Here is a 24,032-nt window from a genome sequence, read left to right as displayed (position 1 = left end):
CCAGGCTGCTCAAGGAAGCCCTACCATTAATTAATGCTTCGATCTTAAATATGATCAATCTATCTTTATTAGTTGGCTATGTACCACAGGCTTTTAAGCTGGCAGTAATTAAACCATTACTTAAAAATCCATCACTTGACCCAGCTAATTATAGGCCAATCTCCAACCTTCCTTTTCTCTCAAAAATTCTTGAAAGGGTAGTTGTAAAACAGCTAACTCATCATCTGCAGAGGAATGGTCTATTTGAAGAGTTTCAGTCAGGTTTTAGAATTCATCATAGTACAGAAACAGCATTAGTGAAGGTTACAAATGATCGTCTTATGGCCTCAGACAGTGGACTCATTTCTGTGCTTGTTCTGTTAGACCTCAGTGCTGCTTTTGATACTGTTGACCATAAAATTTTATTACAGAGATTAGAGCATGCCTGTTATGTGCAGACGCGGGTTGAGGAGCGGACCAACGTCTGACCGAACCCAGCGTTAAATAACCAGAAAGCGGTTCCAAAAACAAAACAGTTTTATTTCCCTCCTGTGCAATAATTGGTGTACAACATAAATGTGCGGTTGTCTGGCGAGGTGAAGGACGGCACGCTCTCCAGCGCCCAAATGGATCAAAGCTCGGCGCTTCTGGACTCAAATTCACCGCCGAACACCCCCCAGGTGGACACGACAAACTGACTCTGTGAAGGATGGAAAAGGTGAGGTAAGTCAACAGAGCTACAACAAATATCCTTCAGAGGCACACACTATCAGCAACACATTCAGGTCTGAATTTAAGCTTTATGTAAATGAGCAGCTTCTCACAACAGGTGGAGGATCATCATTCCGTACGCCACGGCAGTGAGAAGCGAGCTGCACAATTCTCATCAATGTTCAAATATACTGCGTAACAAAATACCAAATTACTGTTAACACTTATTCAGACAATCATCACCTCTGATGTGTGCTGACAGCATGTGTCCCTCACCCGTCCTCCTTCACAGGCACGATGTGTCAAACCCTGGCGCGGTCCTCAGCGTCTCACAAACGAACGTCACAGGGTCGAGTTCCCGGCCATTCTGCTCGAATCACTCATGGCTTAAATGCAGAACGCCATCTCATTATCTGCTTCAGCTGAAAGTCTTTAGGTTTGCACGTGAGCATCATCCACAGGTGCTGCAAGTCATTAGGCCTGCACGTGCACATCCTCCACAAGTGCAGCCAATAATGCTGATGAGGGTGAAGGACTCTTCTGCCAGCACCTTCTCCACAGACAAAAACCAGTTTGCATACCACCTGGAGAGCAAAGAAAAGAAAACAACACCAAATTGTCCAGCCAAACCCCCCAACACACAACAATGCCATAGGTATTAAAGGCACTGCGCTGCGGTGGTTTGAATCATATTTATCTAATAGATTACAATTTGTTCATGTAAATGGGGAATCTTCTTCACAGACTAAGGTTAATTATGGAGTTCCACAAGGTTCTGTGCTAGGACCAATTTTATTCACTTTATACATCTTTCCCTTAGGCAGTATTATTAGACGGCATTGCTTAAATTTTCATTGTTACGCAGTTGATACCCAGCTTTATCTATCCATGAAGCCAGAGGACATACACCAATTAGCTAAACTGCAGGATTGTCTTACAGACATAAAGACGTGGATGACCTCTAATTTCCTGCTTTTAAACTCAGATAAAACTGAAGTTATTGTACTTGGCCCCACAAATCTTAGAAACATGGTGTCTAACCAGATCCTTACTCTGGATGGCATTACCCTGACCTCTAGTAATACTGTGAGAAATCTTGGAGTCATTTTTGATCAGGATATGCCATTCAATGTGCATATTAAACAAATATGTAGGACTGCTTTTTTGCATTTGCGCAATATCTCTAAAATTAGAAAGGTCTTGTCTCAGAGTGATGCTGAAAAACTAATTCATGCATTTATTTCCTCTAGGCTGGACTATTGTAATTCATTATTATCAGGTTGTCCTAAAAGTTCCCTGAAAAGCCTTCAGTTAATTCAAAATGCTGCAGCTAGAGTACTGACAGGGACTAGAAGGAGAGAGCATATCTCACCCATATTGGCCTCTCTTCATTGGCTTCCTGTTAATTCTAGAATAGAATTTAAAATTCTTCTTCTTACTTATAAGGTTTTGAATAATCAGGTCCCATCTTATCTTAGGGACCTCATAGTACCATATCACTCCAATAGAGCAATTCACTCTCAGACTGCATGCTTACTTGTAGTTCCTAGGGTTTGTAAGAGTAGAATGGGAGGCACAGCCTTCAGCTTTCAGGCTCCTCTCCTGTGGAACCAGCTCCCAATTCAGATCAGGGAGACAGACACCCTCTCTACTTTTAAGATTAGGCTTAAAACTTTCCTTTTTGCTAAAGCTTATAGTTAGGGCTGGATCAGGTGACCCTGAACCATCCCTTAGTTATGCTGCTATAGACTTAGACTGCTGGGGGGTTCCCATGATGCACTGAGTGTTTCTTTCTCTTTTTGCTCTGTATGCACCACTCTGCATTTAATCATTAGTGATTGATCTCTGCTCCCCTCCACAGCATGTCTTTTTCCTGGTTCTCTCCCTCAGCCCCAACCAGTCCCAGCAGAAGACTGCCCCTCCCTGAGCCTGGTTCTGCTGGAGGTTTCGTCCTGTTAAAAGGGAGTTTTTCCTTCCCACTGTTGCCAAGTGCTTGCTCACAGGGGGTCGTTTTGACCGTTGGGGCTTTTCCTTAATTATTGTATGGCCTTGTCTTACAATATAAAGCGCCTTGGGGCAACTGTTTGTTGTGATTTGGCACTATATAAATAAAATTGATTTGATTTGATTTGATAACAGCGTTTGAAACAGTCTGATTGTTTTTGAGGGCAATTCGCCATGGTCAGGCATGTCAAATCCTGCCAGCATGTCCCCATTGTGCCAAGGATGGCTGTACGTGCACCTCCACTGGATCCTGTTCGAGGTGCGCAAAGCAGGTATGTGCAATGTCTGTGACACGCATTCATTGTGAGCTAAATAGATAGATACAATTATTGTCATTACGACAAGTGCCATGAAATTTCTTCACACCCAATCACCTCAGACAAAAATACAATCAATCCACAATTATTACAAGTTGAACATAATAATGGCACACATCAGAATTAAAACATACATATTGTCCTGCATTGTCCCGCACCACTGTGAGCTCGGGGGAGCGGCAGAGTGGAGTCGCGGGGGAGGGGGGGCAGGGGGGCAGGGGGAGAGAGGGGTGTGCGTCATATGTGCAGATGTGAAGAGTTGGTACCAGTCAGATGAGTTTGCAGCAGTTTCTGTCAGTGTATGCATAATGTCTGGAGTTGTCTTGACAACATCAGACTGTTGGGGAGGGCAGAAGATGAGAGGGCTGCCGAATGGTTCACCAAGGCCTTAGAAATTCTTCTGGAGGAAAACAGCGGGGCGTTTTGAACTTCGGAGGCTGATAAGCTTGCCATGTTTAGGGTTGAGCAAAAAAAAAAACAAAAAAAAACACACATTTGCTGCTCCTCTGACCGACCAAATCCAATTCATGAGTATTCCCTGGTCTCGACATCTTCCCTTGCAAAGCATACATTTGCTCCGAGATGTTATCCAACTTACGTCTGACTTCAAGCGTTAATTCAGTCTGAGACTGTATCATCTTGCCCAACTCATTAATCATGATGGACAGGTGAGGGGTTGTGGTTCTGGTAGCAGCCGTCTTGCCAATTCTCGGGTAGGTCAGGGCAGCACATAAATCAATAAGCACCAGCTCTCCCACAATAAAACCAAATATAAATAAGTCTTCGATGTCCTCCACAGAGAGTGGTACCAAGCATGCAACATGCCACTTCTCCCATGAGTCAAGAACAGAGCCTGCAGGGTAGGTTCATCTGGGCATGCAGGATCCCCCAGCCCTAATTTCCTTGTTGAAAAAATGGTGTCAATAGCATTCAGAGACCAGCTTATCAATTCCATGGTTAATCCAAATATAATTTGAAGAACTAGACATGAACATTGCACAATCAAACCAAAAGCACTCTGTGTCACTGTGCATTCCAGAGATATAGAGCAGCGTGCACATCTGAATAGGGTGTTATATCTATAATAAACCTTATATTACAGATACATTGTCATTCCCTCTCATGGGTTAGATAATGTATGTGAAATGATAGGATCTTTACAGCTTTAACACCACATTTACATGCACTATGCTGCTGCCCCATGCTGAGTCAATCCATTTCAGAGACTCGGCATGGCACAGCAAAGCTGAACAGGGAGTCACAGCTGTAATACACATATTAAGACATGTACACCATCTAACACTGTACAAGTAATAACGATGCAACTGTTCTGCCAAGCCATTACAATATACAACCCCAATTCCACTGAAGTTGGGACGTTGTGTAAAACATAAATAAAAACAGAATACAATGATTTGCAAATCCTCTTCAACCTATATTCAATTGAATACACCACAAAGACAAGATATTTAATGTTCAAACTGATAAATGTTATTGTTTTTGTGCAAATATTTGCTCATTTTGAAATGGATGCCTGCAACAAGTTTCAAAAAAGTTGGGACAGTGGTATGTTTACCACTGTCCCAGCTTACATCACCTTTCCTTTTAACAACACTCAATAAGTATTTGGGGAACTGAGGACACTAATTGTGAGTGTCATGATTGGGTATAGAAGAAACATCCCCAAAAGACTCAGCAGTTCACAAGCAAAGATGGGGTGAGGATCAGTACTTTGTGAAGAACTCTGTGAAAAAAATAGTCCAACAGTTTAAGAACAATGTTTCTCAATGTTCAATTGCAAGGAATTTAGGGATTCCATTAGCTACAGTCCATAATATAATCAGAAGATTCAGAGAATCTGGAGAACTTTCTACATGTAAGCGACAAGGCCGAAAACCAACATTGAATGCCCGTGACCTTCGATCCCTCAGGCGGCGCTGCATTAAAAACCGACATCATTGTGTAACGGATCTTACCACGTGGGCTCAGCAACACTTCAGAAAACCATTGTCAGTTAACACAGTTTGTCGCTACATCTACAACTGCAAGTTAAAACTCTGCCATGGAAAGCGAAAGCTGTACATCAGCAACATCCAGAAATGCCGCCACCTTCTCTGGGCCCAGGCTCATTTGAAATTGACAGACACAAAGTGGAAAGTGTGCTATGGTCTGATGAGTCCACATTTCAAATTGTTTTTGAAAATCATGGACATTGTGTCCTCTGGACAAAAGAGGAAAAAGACCATCCAGATTGTTACCAGTGCAAAGTTCAAAAGCCAGCATTTGTGATGGTATGGGGGTGTGTTAGTGCCCATGGCATGCGCAACTTACACATCTGTGATGGCACCATCAATGATGAAAGGTACATCCAGGTTTTGGAGCAACACATGCTGCCATCTATGCAACGTCTTTTTCAGAGAAGTCCCTGCTTATTTCAGCAAGACAATGCCAAGCCACATTCTGCATGTGTTACAACAGCGTGGCTTCACAATAAAAGAGTGCGGCTACTAGACTGGCCTGCTTGCAGTCCAGGCCTGTCGCTCATTGAAAATGTGTCTCCCATTATGAAGCGCAAAATACGACAACTGAGACCTTGGACTGTTGAACAACTGAAGTTGTACATCAATCAAGAATGGGAAAGAATTCCACCTACAAAGCTTCAACAATTAGTGTCCTCAGTTCCCAAATGCTTATTGAGTGTTGTTAGAAGGAAAGGTGAGGTAACACAGTGGTAAACATACCACTGTCCCAGCTTTTTAAAAATGTGTTGCAGGCATCCATTTCAAAATGAGCAAATATGTGCACAAAAACAATAAAGTTTATCAGTTTGAACATTAAATATTTTGTGTTTGTGGTGTATTCAACTGAATATAGGTTGAAGAGGAATTGCAAATCAATGTAATCTGTTTTTATTTACATTTTACACAACGTCCCAACTTCATTGGAATTGCGGTTGTATAGAAAAATAAAAATTCACCTTTGGGACAGCTCCAGATGTGTCTCACAGTGCAGGGCAAACATCGGCCACCTTGCAGGCTGTGATGACATTGCTGTCATCCTGGGAGCGCTGTGAGATGGCTATATCAGCCAAGTGCTGATGGCAAATGCCTCGACCACCATGAAATATATATGCCATATGACACACTGTCCAGTGGCACAATGTGCGCCATCTAGCCAGACAGCGGGACACCCTGTTGTACATCAGGCACATAACATGCGATTACAAAGTCCAGACAGTCTGTCATGTGAAGCATTAACTGATTGCCAGGACACACATGAACCACAGTGTGGTCATCTCAAGGACCTAATATCATGGAGAGAGGAAAAGCATAAGGCGGTATCATCTGATCACTGTGCTGTTCGTGCGTGACACTATACTGTCTGATTGCCCCACTGTCCACTGCAGAACTGATTTCCTGGAGAGAGCGAGAGAGAGAGAGATGGTGACGGGGGAGCATGCAGCTGCTGTCAGGTCTTGCCTTCCCTCCCCTCTGCATTACGTATGTTCTCCAGTATTTGTACTGATATATGTCATCTGGGGTCCTCTGATTATTGGTTTACTGTGATACACCATGGACTGGTGGTTATTACCGGTGGCCCCAGTGGTAATAACAGTTGTGGGTGTGCACATTGGTGTTCTGATGGCCATAATACTCTGAACACATGCAGTTACATGCATTCTAGTTCTGTAATCATCAGAGGTCCCTGGTTTACATGTTCACAGTTCATAGATTGGATATCTTTCAACATCTAGCAGAAAGAAAACCCAGGTCTTCAAAAGATAACACACCGCAATGCTCGATTTGCTATGTCCCTCCCCTTGCTTGGCTTACACCCAGACTTCGGGTGGCAATCAGATCACACTCGCACGGCATTTGAACACATTCTTGATATTCTTACTACATTTTGACAGCATTCTGGGTATTTGTACTGTGTTCCAACTACATTTAAATGGCATTCTTAAGCATATGGACAGGATGTGCATGAATCAGTTGAGGTGGGATCCTCCCACATTCTAAGTAGTCGAATGGCATTCATACACAGCTGTCCCTCCCGACTGTGCCTTAAAGTTTGTTTTTTCCCCTGATTCATGATAAGTGTGAAGGGGGCCTTATTGTTGCAAAACATGCGGATGGCATTGTTTGCAGAAAGATTTCTAAAGTTCTAAATGCTCCAGTGAGCTCTGTTGGGGCCATAATCTAAAAGTGGAAAGAACATCATTTCACCATAAATTGGCCACGATCAGGTGCTCAACCACTATGGCTTGTATGCAAATGGCACTGCACATCACCCCAAAAACACCATACCAACAATAAAGGTTGGATGTGAGCATCATGTCTGGGAGTGTTTTTCAACATACAGCACTGCCAAATGCCACATAATTGAAGAAGGATGAATGGAAAATTGTACAGAGACATTCTTGATAAAAATCTACCAGGATGATGAAGACATTTCAGCAACACTAAGATACCAAACACACAGCCAAGGAAACTCTCAGGTGGTCTCAGAGAATTAAAATAAAGATGCTAGAATAGCTCAGCCTTTACTTGAATCCAATGCACGTGACTAGTTTCTCCATACAGGAGATGTCTTGAAAAAGACTTTTGTACGAAGTATTAAATACATTTCAGTCAGGGTATTCAATTTTTTTTTCTTGTGGTTAAGCCACAAACAAGACTAAATAGGACCCCAAGATGTATGGCAAAAACCAAAATCCTTTAATATTCCAAGTGGCAGTGATAAACAATCATGGGCACACAGTCCCAAGTAAAAAAATCCAAAGCTACTATGAAAAGGCTGAATCAAAATCAGACAAACAAAGTGAAAACAAAACACTATCTAAAGTTACAGTGGGGTATGGACCCTTCCGGTAAACAGGTGCAGACGACAGAAATGAGGATCCATCCATCCATCCATTTTCTTCTGCTTTATCCGGAGTTGGGTCGCGGGGGCAGCAGCTCAAGCAAAGCCGCCAAGACCTCCCAATCCACACACACCTCCCCTAGCTCCTCCGGGGGAACCCCAAGGCGTTCCCAAGCCAGCCGAGGTATATAGTCCCTCCAGCGTGTCCTGTGTCTTCCCCGGGGCCTCCTCCCAATGGGACGTGCCCAGAACACCTCTCCAGCGAGGCGTCCAGGGGGCATCCGGAAAAGAAACGAGGAATAGAGGACAATTGACTGGCAAAAGGAACACGTAAAAGTACGGCTTAACTACAAACTCAACTGATTACAAATAGGTGTGAGGACTGTGTGAGGGCGGCGAAGCATGAGAGGACTTTAAGTAACACATGGAGAGAAGTGGTGACACTGACATCATGAAAACTGAAAATAAAAGCAAATCCAATTATGAAACACCCAAACCCGAATGACACTACCATAAGAAACATAAACCTGGAACTAAGAGACAACATGAATGTGATCAGGGTTCTCGGCAGCATTATAACAACGTTATAATGCGTTAGCGTTACACTGCTGCCTCAAAAAATTATGCTGCTGTTGGGCCGTTACGCTGTTTCCGAAAGTGTGTAGCCGCTAAAGTTCTCCTGTAGCATGCCGCGCATCGAGCACTGGGAAAAGGTTCTCCTGCAGCCGCTAAAGCTTTCCTGCAATATGCTGAGCACTCAGCGCTGGGGAAAAGTTCTCCTGCAGCCACTAAAGTTCTCCTGCAGCGAGCCGTGCACTGAGTGCTGCAGGATAGGGGAGACTGGGAGCAACCTCCCCTGGAGGATTTTTAAATTTATAACTGTCTGAAACAGCATTGCCTACATTATGAGAGCCAAAGTTTGTGAAGTAAAGCCATAGTTTTTTTTTTTAATCTTTGTTCCAGCCTTACATTAAAGCCAAAAGAAACAAGGCATCAGGCCAAAACACAGAATGGTGCAGACGTGTATAAGGAGCATCAGAACTGCTAATGTATACAGAGCAGTTTATTAAAGAAAATCCTTTTGTGTTTTTTCTTACTTCAGTTATTAATTTCTGATTATCTTGATTAACATGATAATAAATTTTGTGCATTTATTTTAAGACAAAGTAGCATGAAAAGTAATGTGTCCATTTTTAAGTCTGGTAGATTCCTTCATTCATATCTGCATTTCAACCAGGAAAAAAGACACCATAAACAAAAGCAATCAGAGATTTCTGACTTCCACCAATCCGGATCACCTCCAAAATTCAGTGGAGTCTTCCATGCCTCAATATTCTTTATTCTTTATTTATTTATTTATTTGACAGGGACAATGCAAAATTTGGTGAGAATCTGTGAAGTAGATTTGACGTAATCCTTCAAAGCCTATATATAGAGAAATCTTGATCCAGAATCCAGATTTGGATCTGGATCTCCTCCAAAATTTAATGCAGTCTTCTATTGAGGCTTTGAAGGTTTCAAATCCCGCAAAACTTCGAAGAGGTCACCGCGCTGCAAGATCTCAGTAACACTGAGAACTGCACTGAGATGCTCTGATCACACTTCACTTTAACCTCTGCACATGGACAACACAATTAACATCACAACATAAATCTATTTTTATATTGTGCCTAAAACTCTTGTGAATATATTCTCTGGGTTTTTAGACGTTGTTATTGCGTTTGTTTTATGTAAACATGCGAGAATCACAGGCTGTCTCTCCGTTATTTTCAATCAGAGCAGCTGTGAGCTCCGCTCGCTTCCTGATCATGTCGTTCTGGGAGAAAGTGAAGTTTGCTCTTTAACGTCCTGATTATTGTTATTTACAACACTGTTTGTCCTTTAGCACCTTTAGAAATATATTTACTGAGAAAAATGGTGAAGTGTGAATACTTATTTTAACAGCTGTACTTAGATTGCAAAATGTCAGATACGTCAAACCTCATCGCATGTCATCATTTTGACTGACATATCCCTCTTACAGGATCATTCACCAAAGTTATAATGAATAATTTCATGTACCTTTGGCAGAAAATGTCATATCATTCACAAACTGGTGAAGGATAAGAATAGGTCTTGCAGGATTAAAGAAAAAGGGCATCCAAACTGAGGAAAGAAAAGGTTAATCCAAGAAGTGCCAGACAAAGAGCTGCTGCCATCCTTTATGTGAAAGACAATGTAACAAAAACATTCTATATAAAGAGGCGGCAACACTTTATATTAACTGCATGCTATAAAGCATTAGTAAAGCATTTATAAAGTGTAATTAAATGCTTACATAACTACTTTTAAAACATTTACAAAGCATTCTTTTTTATTAGCTACTCATTTGGAAGAACATAAAGAGATGACTTAATAATTATTAATAACAAAATATGTAATGTCTTTATAAAACATTTATAAATGATTTTTTAATTCTCTATAAACCATTCAAGAAAAGTTGATCATTAATAGTTCATCATTTACAAACATAAAATCAGACACTATTCATTAGTGATTAAAAAAAAACCTTTAGCATGATAATATTCATTCTCTTTGTCTTTTTTAATAGTTTCAGTAGCCTTTATCGTCATGTAGTGATGGGTAGTCAACATGTTAGAAAACCATACAATTGAAGTTAAAACAAGATTTGCATAGTACTTTTTTGATTATGTCTGTCATTTTTCCTAGGTGGTTTATTTCACTGCTACCTTTCCCTATGTAATGTTGTTCATCTTGTTGATCCGTGGACTTTCGCTTCCTGGAGCTCTACAGGGAGTGAAGTTTTATCTTCTTCCGGAACCATCGCGTCTGATAGACCCTCAGGTAGTACAACAATGATGGACTATAAAGTAGGGGTTTCCAGTTGGACACCAATGGGCTGGTTAACCCCAGCAAGCTCATACTTTATTGCCCCATCATAGCTTATTACAAGTACGAAAGTATGACCCTGATGAAAATTTTCCTTGAACTTGTTCACACTTCTATGATGTACATCACACACACACACACACACACACACACACACACACACACACACACACACACACACACACACACACACACACACACACACACACACACACACACACACACACACACACACACACACACACACACACACACTTTTCCCAGGATTTTTGCTTTGTAGAGCAGCTCTATACCAGCTCACAACTTCATCTACCATTCAGTCCCACTCTGTTCTCAACCTGACATACCAAATTGTGACCATCTCACATCAGTGGTCACAATTTGTTCCACAGATTTAAAAAAAAAATCCTTTGGCAGAACAAAGGTATACATTCAAACAAACAAACAAAAAGTCTCGGCAAAACATTTTTTTCTGCATTAATTATTCCTATCAATGATAGAGGCAAGGAATTCTGCCTCTCAAAATTTGCTTTAAACCAGTTGACCAGAGAAGAGACGTTAGCAGAACATGGATATGAAGGATAGGTCTCATTAATTCCTAGATACCCAAACCCCGGTGGACTAAATTTGAGTGTTAGGTCAGTCTGTTTAAGTAATGAAGTCAGCAGGTTCAGAGAAAAGCATTCATTTAAGATCACTCATTTGCAGTGCACCTGGAAAGTATTCACAGCGCTTTACTTTTTCCACATTTTGTTATGTTACAACATTGTTCCAAAATGGAGCAAATTTGTTATGGTTTAGAACCTCAAAGAGTCAAGAGTGGACCACAAAATGCAGACAGCAAAACTCAAAGGGTTAAGTGCAAAAATTCAGATGCTTTAATTCCAGTGATACTCTAATGTGACCACTTTTTTTTAGTAACGAGTAATCTAACGCGTTAATCTTTCCAAATCAGTAATCAGATTAAAGTTACTTCTCCAAGTTTCTGTGCGTTACTATTATTTTTGCATTGTGGGTCAATAGCAGCATTAAACTTGGTCTGTGGGCAGGGGGTCGGGGTTCGACTGAACTGCCCACTTTAATTGAGCTGTGAACTTTTCATCCGCGGTTTTCTGCAGTAGCTATACGACTCGTCCTCACCTTTTAAAGCGCAGTGACAACAGCACACCTGCACTGAGCTTTACAAAGACATTTTTATGCTTTTTTCTCCTTTATTTAGAATTCTGAACTGAGCCGCTCCGTATCTGCTCGCTAAAAACAGCTGATCCTCCATGACGCGTCAACAATTAACACTATTTTCCACTCACATGCACCTAAACTCTCTTTCTGAGGACCACATGATGTGAAAACACAATAAAACTTTACCTGTAAATCTGGTCATGTTTTCTGCATAAATAAATGTTATCCATTCTTTGTGCTCAAATGCCAAAGTAGGGGCGAATCTAGATGGAATGGGGGCACAACAACCCCACAACACCCCTAGATTAAAGGTCCAGTCTTGAAGCCTTTTTTCAACTACTAATACTACTTATAATAATAATAATTTCGACAAGTAAAATGTTTAGAGAGAATTTAAATGTTAGAAAAATGTTAGAAAGAATTTAATAGTTACATTATAAACAATGTAGGTTAGAAATTGCAAGTTGTACTGTTACAGTGCTGTCAGCAGTCAAATATGATGTCAAGAAAGAGGTCTTTATTTTACTTTTTATTTTTACTTTGTATTTTCATTGAAGTCAAGAAAGGGTGACTATAAAGTGAGTTTTGGCAAAACAGGTATCATTGTCATGTTGAGGTGGCAGAGGGTTGTTGTCGGCAGATGGGGAAAGTAACTAAAAAGTAACTAGTAATCTAACTTAGTTACTTTTACAATTGAGTAATCACTAAAGTAACTAAGTTACTTTTTCAAGAAGTAATCAGTAATTAGATTACTTTTTCAAAGTAACTGTGGTAACACTGTTTAATTCCCAAGGTGATGGTGAAATACAATGGTGACAAAAACACTTCCTGTGGTAAAATTCATAAATGCAGAAACCACTCTCCAAAAATCCATGAACAACAAAATAGCTGTCAAAAATCACAGCAATGGATTACTTACAATCAAACACTGGTGCAAACAGATGAGGGAGTTCAGGAATGCAGACTGATGAAGCATAAGCCAGCGGCAGTCACAAATAAGACAGAGTGGATTAAATAGGCAACACTGATTAATAAGGGGTGAAGAGCTGAGTGAGGCGGGAGAAACAGAGCGATCTTAAAGTGACACCAGAAACTAGTAAGTAAGCAACCATCCAGTGACACATGGAAAAACCTGAATCCACAATTGAACATCAAACTCCAGACACCTACAGTCAATTCAGAAACAAAAGACAACAGGAGGTGAGAGACCATAAGAACTGATGACGCAAAACTCCAACACACAACCTCATCAAAAAACAGAAAACAGTAAAAGATAAATGAGACAAACCTGAATAAATACATTCCGACAATTACACTCAACAAAAATATAAACGCAACACTTTTGGTTTTGCTCCCATTTTGTATGAGATGAACTCAAAGATCTAAAACTTTTTCCACATACATAATATCACCATTTCCCTCAAATATTGTTCACAAACCAGTCTAAATCTGTGATAGTGAGCACTTCTCCTTTGCTGAGATAATCCATCCCACCTCACAGGTGTGCCATATCAAGATGCTGATTAGACACCATGATTAGTGCACAGGTGTGCCTTAGACTGCCCACAATAAAAGGCCACTCTGAAAGGTGCAGTTTTGTTTTATTGGGGGGGGGGGGGGATACCAGTCAGTATCTGGTGTGACCACCATTTGCCTCATGCAGTGCAACACATCTCCTTCACATAGAGTTGATCAGGTTGTCAATTGTGGCCTGTGGAATGTTGGTCCACTCCTCTTCAATGGCTGTGCGAAGTTGCTGGATATTGGCAGGAACTGGTACACGCTGTCGTATACGCCGGTCCAGAGCATCCCAAACATGCTCAATGGGTGACATGTCCGGTGAGTATGCCGGCCATGCAAGAACTGGGACATTTTCAGCTTCCAAGAATTGTGTACAGATCCTTGCAACATGGGGCCGTGCATTATCCTGCTGCAACATGAGGTGATGTTCTTGGATGTATGGCACAACAATTGGCCTCAGGATCTTGTCACGGTATCTCTGTGCATTCAAAATGCCATCAATAAAATGCACCTGTGTTCTTTGTCCATAACAGACGCCTGCCCATACCATAACCCCACCGCCACCATGGGCCACTCGATCCACAACATTGACATCAGAAAACTGCTCACCCACACGACGCCACACACGCTGTCTGCCATCTGCCCTGGACAGTGTGAACCGGGATTCATCCGTGAAGAGAACACCTCTCCAACGTGCCAAACGCCAGTGAATGTGAGCATTTGCCCACTCAAGTCGGTTACAGCGACGAACTGGAGTCAGGTCGAGACCCCGATGAGGACGACGAGCATGCAGATGAGCTTCCCTGAGACGGTTTCTGACAGTTTGTGCAGAAATTCTTTGGTTACGCAAACCGATTGTTTCAGCAGCTGTCCGAGTGGCTGGTCTCAGACGTTCTTGGAGGTGAATATGCTGGATGTGGAGGTCCTGGGCTGGTGTGGTTACACGTGGTCTGCGGTTGTGAGGCTGGTTGGATGTACTGCCAAATTCTCTGAAATGCCTTTGGAGACGGCTTATGGTAGAGAAATGAACATTCAATACATGAGCAACAGCTCTGGTTGACATTCCTGCTGTCAACATGCCAATTGCATGCTCCCTCAAATCTTGCGACATCTGTGGCATTGTGCTGTGTGATAAAACTGCACCTTTCAGAGTGGCCTTTTATTGTGGGCAGTCTAAGGCACACCTGTGCACTAATCATGGTGTCTAATCAGCATCTTGATATGGCACGCCTGTGAGGTGGGATGGATTATCTCAGCAAAGGAGAAGTGCTCACTATCACAGATTTAGACTGGTTTGTGAACAATATTTGAGGGAAATGGTGATATTGTGTATGTGGAAAAAGTTTTAGATCTTTGAGTTCATCTCATACAAAATGGGAGCAAAACCAAAAGTGTTGCGTTTATATTTTTGTTGAGTGTACTAACAGACCCAGTGGTGGGCACAGTCCCGCTAATCTGCTAACCGCTAATTATCAAATATAATGTTTTCATTATCAGATTAGCTTTACAGATAACTTTGAAAACTGACATCGGACCAATTATCTTCCGATAAGTTTTGGTCCGATAATTGTTAGAGTGCTAATATTTTTGCAGACATAGCTTTTTGTACTAGATACGCAGTTCTATCCTCTACAAGCAGAGGAGAGCTGGTTCTAGAAGTAACTGCTCTATCTTCAGCAGGCAAAGGTGAACTGGTCACGGGGGGAGAAGGAGAAAAAAAAAAAGTTCATTTCTTTTGACCCCATACTGATATGAGACAGTATCACCCAGGTCATCCAGAGGGTTACAGTTTTAACTTATGGTTAAAATTTTAACCAAACAAATTTTGGACAAGTTATTTAAATTAACATCACATCTGAAGTTTTATAAAGTGACAATATAAGATATATGTTTTAGTTTTAAAGCAATGAGTTAATTTTGAAGGTTTTAGTGTGGAGATGCTGTGCCCAGTGCATTATCTCAGTACATTCACGACAGAAGAAATGCATTTGAGATGCTCTGATCAGGCTCCACGCGGACAACAGCATTAAACTCTTTGTATATTGTGCCTAAAACTCTCATGAATACATTCTCTGGGTTTATAGACATCATTATTGTGTTTGTTTTATGTAAAAAACAGCAGAAGAAGCTCAGGTTGCGCCACCATTATTTTCAATTGGAATCATTGCAATTGATTCCTGTTTGCTATTTAGAGTCCTGCTTATGTCAAACACTGTCTGTCGTCTTTGTTCCAGAGTAATATATATAAGATGTCTGAAATTCAGTTTGTGTTTATTAAATTCCACGCATCTTAAACATAGCAGACATGGATTATCTGGAATTTTGTTTTGGCAAGTTTTCACGGTCTCTACTGCCATCTACTGGCCAGTAGTGTTCATGGCAGTATTCGCCCTAAAGCTGGGCAGACGTACAATATTTTCAATCATTGTACTCGGCTCAAGCTCAAACTGTCAGACAAAACCGCACGGTGTAAAAGTTCAGAGCGCATGATTTATGTTCTCACACACGTACGTTCAAAAACCACAAGTCAGACTCATGTTTCCAGAAGCAAAATGAAAACAGAAGCTTTTTTCAAACTTTACATTTCTTATTTTTACAAAAACTCTTGATGGGAGACATCAAAGTTTGAAAAAAAAATACAAGATTTACAAGAACTGAAGAAACGGGGGAAAAGAAATAGAAGCTGCTCTCCCAAAGAGAATATCACTGTTTATGTCTCTCTAATTCTGCATCAGTGTTAGGCACATGCAGAGTGCAAGAGGTTGGACGCTTGTAGCGCTTCAGCAGTGGGATACACTCATGACGGCTGACCAGAATATCAAACAGGTTTGATTTTTATCTGACCATATGATTGCTGATCAGGAGGTGGTCGTGAGAGGTTAAATGCAGCTCATTACTCCATGTATACTACACAATGCAGGACGCGCAATTAAGCTGAAACTCGGCGCAATCCAAAAAATTCTCGCACGTGTGAAAAATTGGCTGAAAAAGGGCCAAAACTCGCACAGTGTAAGCCCAACTTAAGTTCTGAACGTCTGGGCACCAGTAGATCATGGCAGTGTTCTATTTATTTTGACACTAGTTATATCAGACGGTTATGTTGGGAAAGTGTAGGAACACGGACCCACAACAGGGGGCGCAAATGAACGGACAATGGAGTAAGTCAAATAACAACGCTTTACTGTTGTGAATGTGCACAACGTATACAACCAATCACAGAAATGGATAACAGTCAATTTACAAGAGTGTCGTGTGGGCAGGCTCGAAGATAGGAGACGCCTCTCCAAGGTAAGACCGGTACCACACGGCTTCCCCCGCCACAGGACCCCGGGTATACTGGAGCCGCCAAGTCCCAAACTCCCAGGTGGCCACTGCCTCCGCGTGTCGGACCTGGTACTGCTGGCGAGGAACAAAAACACAATTAAAAGTGGGCGCGTTTGCACCCAGTAATCCACACGGCAGGAAAGCTACCTCCACCTCTCGTTGGGAAAAAAGGTCTGTTATCACTCACAAAAGTCACAAAAGGTTACTGTCAAGCAGTCAGCTGGGAATATTACCTTCCAGGTAGTACGATATCTCAGCAATGAGGTGGAGATGCCGTCCTGCTGATATACCCCACAGATGATTGCCGTCAGCTGTCTCAGGTGATGGGTGACAGCTGTCACCGAGGCTGCTCCCGTGAGGCGGCGACGCCCTCTGGTGCCTGGAGCCCGCACTCCAGGCAGGGCGCCCTCTGGTGGTGGTGGGCCAGCAGTACCTCCTCTTCAGCGGCCCACACAACAGGACCCCCCCCTCAACGGGCGCCTCCTGGCGCCCGACCGGGCTTGTCCGGGTGGCGACGGTAGAAGTCGGCCAGGAGGGCCGGGTCCAAGATGAAGCTCCTCTTCACCCAGGAGCGTTCTTCAGGGCCGTACCCCTCCCAGTCCACCAGATATTGAAAGCCCCGGCCCATCCGTCGGACGTCCAACAACCGGCGCACTGTCCAAGCCGGCTCGCCATCGATGATCCGGGCAGGAGGTGGCGCCGGACCGGGTGCACAGAGGGGCGAGGTGTGATGGGGCTTGATTCTCGACACATGGAATACTGGATGGATCCGCAGTGAGGCTGGAAGCTGAAGCCTCACTGCGGCGGGATTGATGACCTTGAGGATCTTAAACGGTCCCATGTACCTGTCCTGTAGTTTGGGGGAGGCCACTTGTAGTGGGATGTCCTTTGTGGACAACCACACTTCCTGCCCGGGGCGATACGTAGGGGCCGGGGTCCGCCGCCGGTCTGCATGGGTCTTCGCCCTCATCCGGGCCTTCAACAAAGCAGAACGGGCGGCACGCCACACCCGACGGCACCTCCGCAGGTGGGCCTGGACCGAGGGCACACCGACCTCTCCCTCAACCACCGGGAACAACGGGGGCTGATACCCCAAACACACCTCAAAGGGGGAGAGGCCGGTGGCTGATGACACTTGACTGTTGTGGGCGTACTCGATCCAGGCCAGATGAGTACTCCAGGCCGCCGGGTGCACGGCTGTCACACAACGCAGTGTTTGCTCCATCTCTTGATTGGCCCGCTCTGCTTGCCCGTTGGTCTGGGGGTGATACCCGGACGAGAGACTGACCGTGGCCCCCAGCTCCCGGCAAAAGCTCCTCCAGACGTGCGAGGGAGAACTGGGGACCGCGATCGGAGACGATGTCTGATGGTATCCCATGCAGGCGGACGACGTGGTGGACCAGGAGGTCCGCTGTCTCCTGGGCCGTTGGGAGCTTCGGGAGGGCCACGAAGTGGGCCGCCTTGGAGAATCGGTCCACTATCGTGAGGATCACGGTGTTGCCCTGGGACGGCGGGAGGCCCGTGACAAAATCCAGGCCGATGTGGGACCAGGGGCGATGAGGCACGGGCAGCGGCTGTAGCAGTCCCGGAGCCTTGCGATGGTCGGACTTGCCCCTGGCACAGGTGGTACAGGCCTGGATGTAGTCCCGGACGTCAGCCTCGAGGGACGCCCACCAGAAGCGCTGCCGGACAACTGCCACGGTTCTTCGCACCCCTGGATGACAGGAGAGCTTGGAGCCGTGACAGAAGTCTAGGACTGCAGCCCTAGCCTCTGGTGGGACGTACAGTCTGTTCTTTGGACCAGTCCGGGGTCCGGGCTTCGTGCCAGGGCCTCCCGGACGGTTCTCTCTACGTCCCAGGTGAGGGTGGCCACGATAGTGGACTCCGGGATGATGGGTTCCGGTGGATCCGACAACTCCGCTTTGACTTCGTCTTCGTGTACCCGGGACAAGGCATCCGACTTCTGGTTCTTGGTCCCGGGCCGGTAGGTGATGCGGAAGTCAAAACGGCCGAAGAACAGTGACCAGCGGGCTTGCCTGGGATTCAGCCGCTTGGCGGTCCTGATATATTCCAGGTTCCGGTGGTCAGTGAAAACCGTGAACGGCACGGACGTTCCCTCCAACAGGTGTCTCCACTCTTCAAGAGCCTCTTTCACCGCAAGGAGTTCTCGGTTGCCAACGTCATAGTTCCGTTCAGCCGGGGTCAACCTGCGGGAAAAATAGGCACACGGATGAAGGACCTTATCGGTCTTCCCACTCTGGGACAGCACAGCTCCTATCCCTGAGTCCGAGGCGTCCACTTCAACCACTAACTGGCGACTAGGATCGGGCTGCACCAGAACGGGTGCAGACGAGAAGCGCCGTTTCAACTCCTTGAACGCGGCCCCTCGCAACGATCCGACCAGGGTGAAGGGGACTTTTGGTGAGGTCAGGGCTGTCAGGGGGCTAGCAACCTGGCTGTAGCCCTTAATGAACCTCCTGTAGAAATTCGCAAAGCCGAGGAACTGTTGCAGTTTTCTACGGCTTGTGGGTTGGGGCCAGTCTCTCACCGCTGCAACCTTGGCCGGATCAGGAGCGACGGAGTTGGGGGAGATGATGAACCCCAGGAAGGACAAAGAAGTGCGGTGAAACTCACACTTCTCGCCCTTAACAAACAGCCGGTTCTCCAATAACCGCTGCAGGACCTGACGTACATGTCGGACATGGGTCTCAGGATCCGGAGAAAAGATGAGTATGTCGTCTAAATATACGAAGACGAATCGGTGCAGGAAGTCCCGCAAGACATCGTTAACCAATGCTTGGAACGTCGCGGGAGCATTTGTAAGACCCGAACGGCATGACAGGTACTCAAAATGACCTAACGGGGTGTTAAATGCCGTCTTCCACTCGTCTCCCTTCCGGATCCGAACCAGGTGATATGCATTCCTAAGATCAAGCTTGGTGAATATCTTGGCTCCATGCAGGGGCGTGAACACCGAATCCAACAAGGGTAAGGGGTATCGGTTACGAACCGTGATTTCGTTCAGCCCCCCTGTAATCAATGCATGGACGTAATCCGCCATCCTTTTTCCCCACAAAAAAGAAACCCGCACCCATCGGGGAGGTGGAATTCCGGATCAACCCGGCAGCCAAAGAGTCCCGGATGTAGGTCTCCATTGATTCGCGTTCAGGTCGTGAGAGGTTGTACAGCCTGCTGGACGGGAACTCAACGCCTGGAACCAAATCAATGGCGCAATCATACGGGCGGTGCGGGGGAAGGGTGAGTGCCAGATCCTTGCTGAACACCTCCGCAAGATCATGGTACTGCACCGGCACCGTCCCTAGATTGGGCGGGCTCTGACCTCCTCCCTGGCCTGGGAACCGGGAGGAACGAGGAACCTAAACATACCCGATGGCAGGTCTCGCTCCACTGGACCACTACCCCGGACGGCCAATCGATCCGGGGATTGTGCTTCAACATCCAGGGAAAACCTAAAATCACACGGGAGGTGGCCGGAGTTACAAAAAACTCGATCTCCTCCCGGTGATTCCCCGACACCACCAGAGTTACTGGTGGTGTCTTATGTGTGATTGGAGGGAGTAGGGAGCCATCTAGTGCCCGTACCTGCACAGGCGAGGTAAGCGCCACCAGAGGGAACCCTATCTCCCTGGCCCATTTGCTATCAAGCAAATTCCCTTCTGAGCCCGTGTCCACCAGTGCTGGGGCCTTCAGGGTTAAATCCTCATAAAGGATTGTCACTGGGAGTCGTGTGGCAATGTGGGTGTGTCCCACGTGAACGTCTCGGCCCCCCCCTAGCCCCAGTGTCTAGGGGCGGGCGTTTAGTATTTAACCGTTCGGGGCAGTCTCGCACCTGATGCTCAATCGAGCCACAAACAAAACACGCTCGCGGGCCAGCTGCCTTTGTGTGACCGGTGCCCTAAATGTTGCCCTACTCGTGTCCATAGCTTCGTCAGCAGGGGGAGCTGTGATCGCACGGGAGCGCAGGGGCCGTGGAGCGTGGGGAGGGCGGAACGCGGTCGGAACCGGAAGGGAGAGGGACGACGCGTGCCTGGCCACGCCCTTCGTCTCGTTCCCGACGGCGCTCATTTAACCGATTGTCTAATCGTATGACAAGATCGATAAGCCCATCCAAATCCCGCGGTTCGTCCTTAGCCACCAGGTGCTCCTTGAGGACCAATGACAGTCCGTTTACGAAGGCGGCGCGGAGGGCAGTGCTATTCCAGCCGGACTCGCAGCCGCGATGCGGAAGTCGACTGCATAGGCAGCTGCGCTCCGGCGCCCCTGTCTCAGTGACAGCAGCACGGCTGAAGCGGTCTCTCCTCTATTAGGGTGATCGAACACTGTTCTGAGCTCCCTCACAAACCCATCATAGTCTGAAGGAAGCCGTGAACTTTGCTCCCAGAGCGCTGTAGCCCAAGCGCGTGCCTCACCACGAAGCAGATTTATCACATAAGCTACCTTGCTAGCGTCGGTCGCGTACATGACGGGACGCTGTGCGAAGACGAGCGAACACTGCATAAGGAAATCCGCGCACGTCTCCACACAGCCTCCGTACGGCTCTGGGGGGCTTATGTATGCTTCAGATGATGGTGGGGGGGGTCGTTGGACAACCAGTGGAACGTTGCTGTCACGCACAGGGTCTACGGGAGGGACAGCCGCAGCGGCGCCCGGAGGGCGCGCTTCCACCTGCGCGGCGAGAGCCTCCACCCTGCGGTTCAGGAGGGCGTTCTGCTCGGCCATCAAATCCAACCGAGTCGTGAAAGCGGTGAGGATCCGCTGCAACTCACCGATTACCCCTCCTGCGGACGCCTGTGCGCCTTGTTCTTCCATTGGCCGTTCAACAGCCGGTTGACGCCCCTCGGGGTCCATGACGCTGGCTGAGATATCCTGTTGGGAAAGTGTAGGAACACGGACCCACAACAGGGGGCGCAAATGAACGGACAATGGAGTAAGTCAAATACAACGCTTTACTGTTGTGAATGTGCACAACGTATACAACCAATCACAGAAATGGATAACAGTCAATTTACAAGAGTGTCGTCGTGTGGGCAGGCTCGAAGATAGGAGACGCCTCTCCAAGGTAAGGACCGGTACCACACGGCTTCCCCCGCCACAGGACCCCGGGTATACTGGAGCCGCCAAGTCCCGAACTCCCAGGTGGCCACTGCCTCCGCGTGTCGGACCCTGGTACTGCTGGCGAGGAACAAAAACACAATTAAAGGTGGGCGCGTTTGCACCCAGTAATCCACACGGCAGGAAAGCTACCTCCACCTCTCGTTGGAAAAAAGGTCTGTTATCACTCACAAAAGTCACAAAAGGTTACTGTCAAGCAGTCAGCTGGGAATATTACCTTCCAGGTAGTACGATATCTCAGCAATGAGGTGGAGATGCCGTCCTGCTGATATACCCCACAGATGATTGCCGTCAGCTGTCTCAGGTGATGGGTGACAGCTGTCACCGAGGCTGCTCCCGTGAGGCGGCGACGCCCTCTGGTGCCTGGAGCCCGCACTCCAGGCAGGGCGCCCTCTGGTGGTGGTGGGCCAGCAGTACCTCCTCTTCAGCGGCCCACACAACAGGTTATCTAATTACAACTTGGCTTTTTATTTGAAAATGCCTTTTTTTTTTTACAAATAAAAATGGCATATTTATCTGTAAACACCAACACACGACACACCTCACATTAATGTGTTGGTTTACATATAATGAATGAGTCATTCAATCAGTGTTAGCGGAGGCACATTTTACCCACAATCCTTTGGCATCAGTCTGTGTTTGTTACAAAACTTCAGAAATAATGCATTATTATACAAATAATGAATGTTTATGAGTTCAATGGTACGAATATTTCATGAGGTGAAAGCTGGAACATACCATTTAATGAGGCTTCGCCTACTCCAATTGGTTATCTGTAGCTTCCAATAAATTTTTGGGTGGTTTATCAGTTTAGCTTTATAAAAGATAACTTTTCAGTTAGCTGATTATCTGTTATTGAAGCAACTTTTTGGTTAGCTGTGCCCACCACTGAACAGACCCCACAAAGGAAGAGACTACATAAAAGAACATAATCATAATTAAGGTGAACAATCACCTAATCACAAGGCACAGGCACAGACTAAAGCCACATGCAGCCATCAGGCGAGACCCGGAAGGTGTCACATGACTGATAAACAGGAGGAAGAGACAATTGGAAAATACTCAAACAGGGGGAAGAGACAATTGGAAAATATCAGGCCAGCACACACCTACTAACGTCAAGGACAGATGACGTCTACACAAACATTCCCAGATATACATACCAAGACTTGACCACACCCGCATTCACCCACACGTAGACCATGGGAAGCCGACACAGACTCTGACACACGCACTCACATGCACCCCAGGATACACACCGGAGGTGGAGAGACAGATGTATAGTGAATCCAACAGGCATGCATTTCCACACATTCTCTCACACACCTACAGAGGACAGAAGGACAAGTAACATGGAAGACAAGCCGTACATGCCTGCGCGCATTTCTCCAGCACACATGTATCACCCACCGTTCTCTCACACACGCACCATCACCCCCATTCACTCACACACCACACCCACAGATAATGGGAGGATAGAGCAGGACTGGGCATGTGATCAGGGAAGGACACGGGGACAGAACAAAACCTTAAAACAGCATCAAAAGACCCCACAACCAAACTGAACCCCAACAAAATGAATTTTTCCCTCAAAATTCTACTCACAACACCCCATAATAACAATATGAAAAAAGTTTTTTTGAGATTTTTGCAAATTACAATAAAAAAATTAAGAAATCACATGTACAGTACACCCTTTGCTCAGTACTTTGTTGATGTATCTTTGGCAGCAGTTACAGCCTCAAGTCTTCTTGAATATAATGCCACAAGCTTGGTACACCCATCTATAGGAAGCGGTGCCCATTCCTTATTGCAGCACCTCTCAAGCTCCATCAGGTTGGAAGGGAGCATCAGTGCACAGCCATTTTCAGATCTCTCCAGAGATGTTCAAATGGATTTACGTCTGGGATCTGGCTGGGCCATTCAATGACATTGGAGTTGGAGGAGTTGTCCTGAAGTCACTCCTTTGATATCTTGGCTGTGTGCTTAGGGACATTGTCCTACTGAAAGATGAACCGTTGCCCCAGTCTGAGGTCAAGAGCACTCTGGTTTTCATCCAAGATGTCTCCGTACATTGCTGCATTCATCTTTCCCTCAATCATGACTAGTGTC

The 24,032-nt window shown here is 45.5% G+C and overlaps 2 protein-coding genes across 2 annotated transcripts in view; both read left to right on the top strand.

Moving 5' to 3' along the window:
- The window catches only part of LOC117508274 (sodium- and chloride-dependent GABA transporter 2-like), a 527,846-nt gene that overhangs the window by 332,003 nt on the left and 171,811 nt on the right, over nt 1–24,032 (top strand).
- Nucleotides 1–24,032, top strand: part of LOC117509074 (sodium- and chloride-dependent GABA transporter 3-like) — a 233,564-nt gene that overhangs the window by 41,093 nt on the left and 168,439 nt on the right. Inside the window, exon 6 of the mRNA XM_034168880.1 lies at nt 10,584–10,718. Coding sequence (XP_034024771.1) covers nt 10,584–10,718 — 135 coding nt within the window. The remainder of the gene's footprint in view (nt 1–10,583; nt 10,719–24,032) is intronic.

The sequence above is a fragment of the Thalassophryne amazonica genome, chromosome 4 (genome assembly GCF_902500255.1).
Source record: "Thalassophryne amazonica chromosome 4, fThaAma1.1, whole genome shotgun sequence".
In the NCBI taxonomy this organism is placed as follows: Eukaryota; Metazoa; Chordata; class Actinopteri; order Batrachoidiformes; family Batrachoididae; genus Thalassophryne; species Thalassophryne amazonica.
This window is presented reverse-complemented; position numbering and strand designations above follow the sequence as displayed.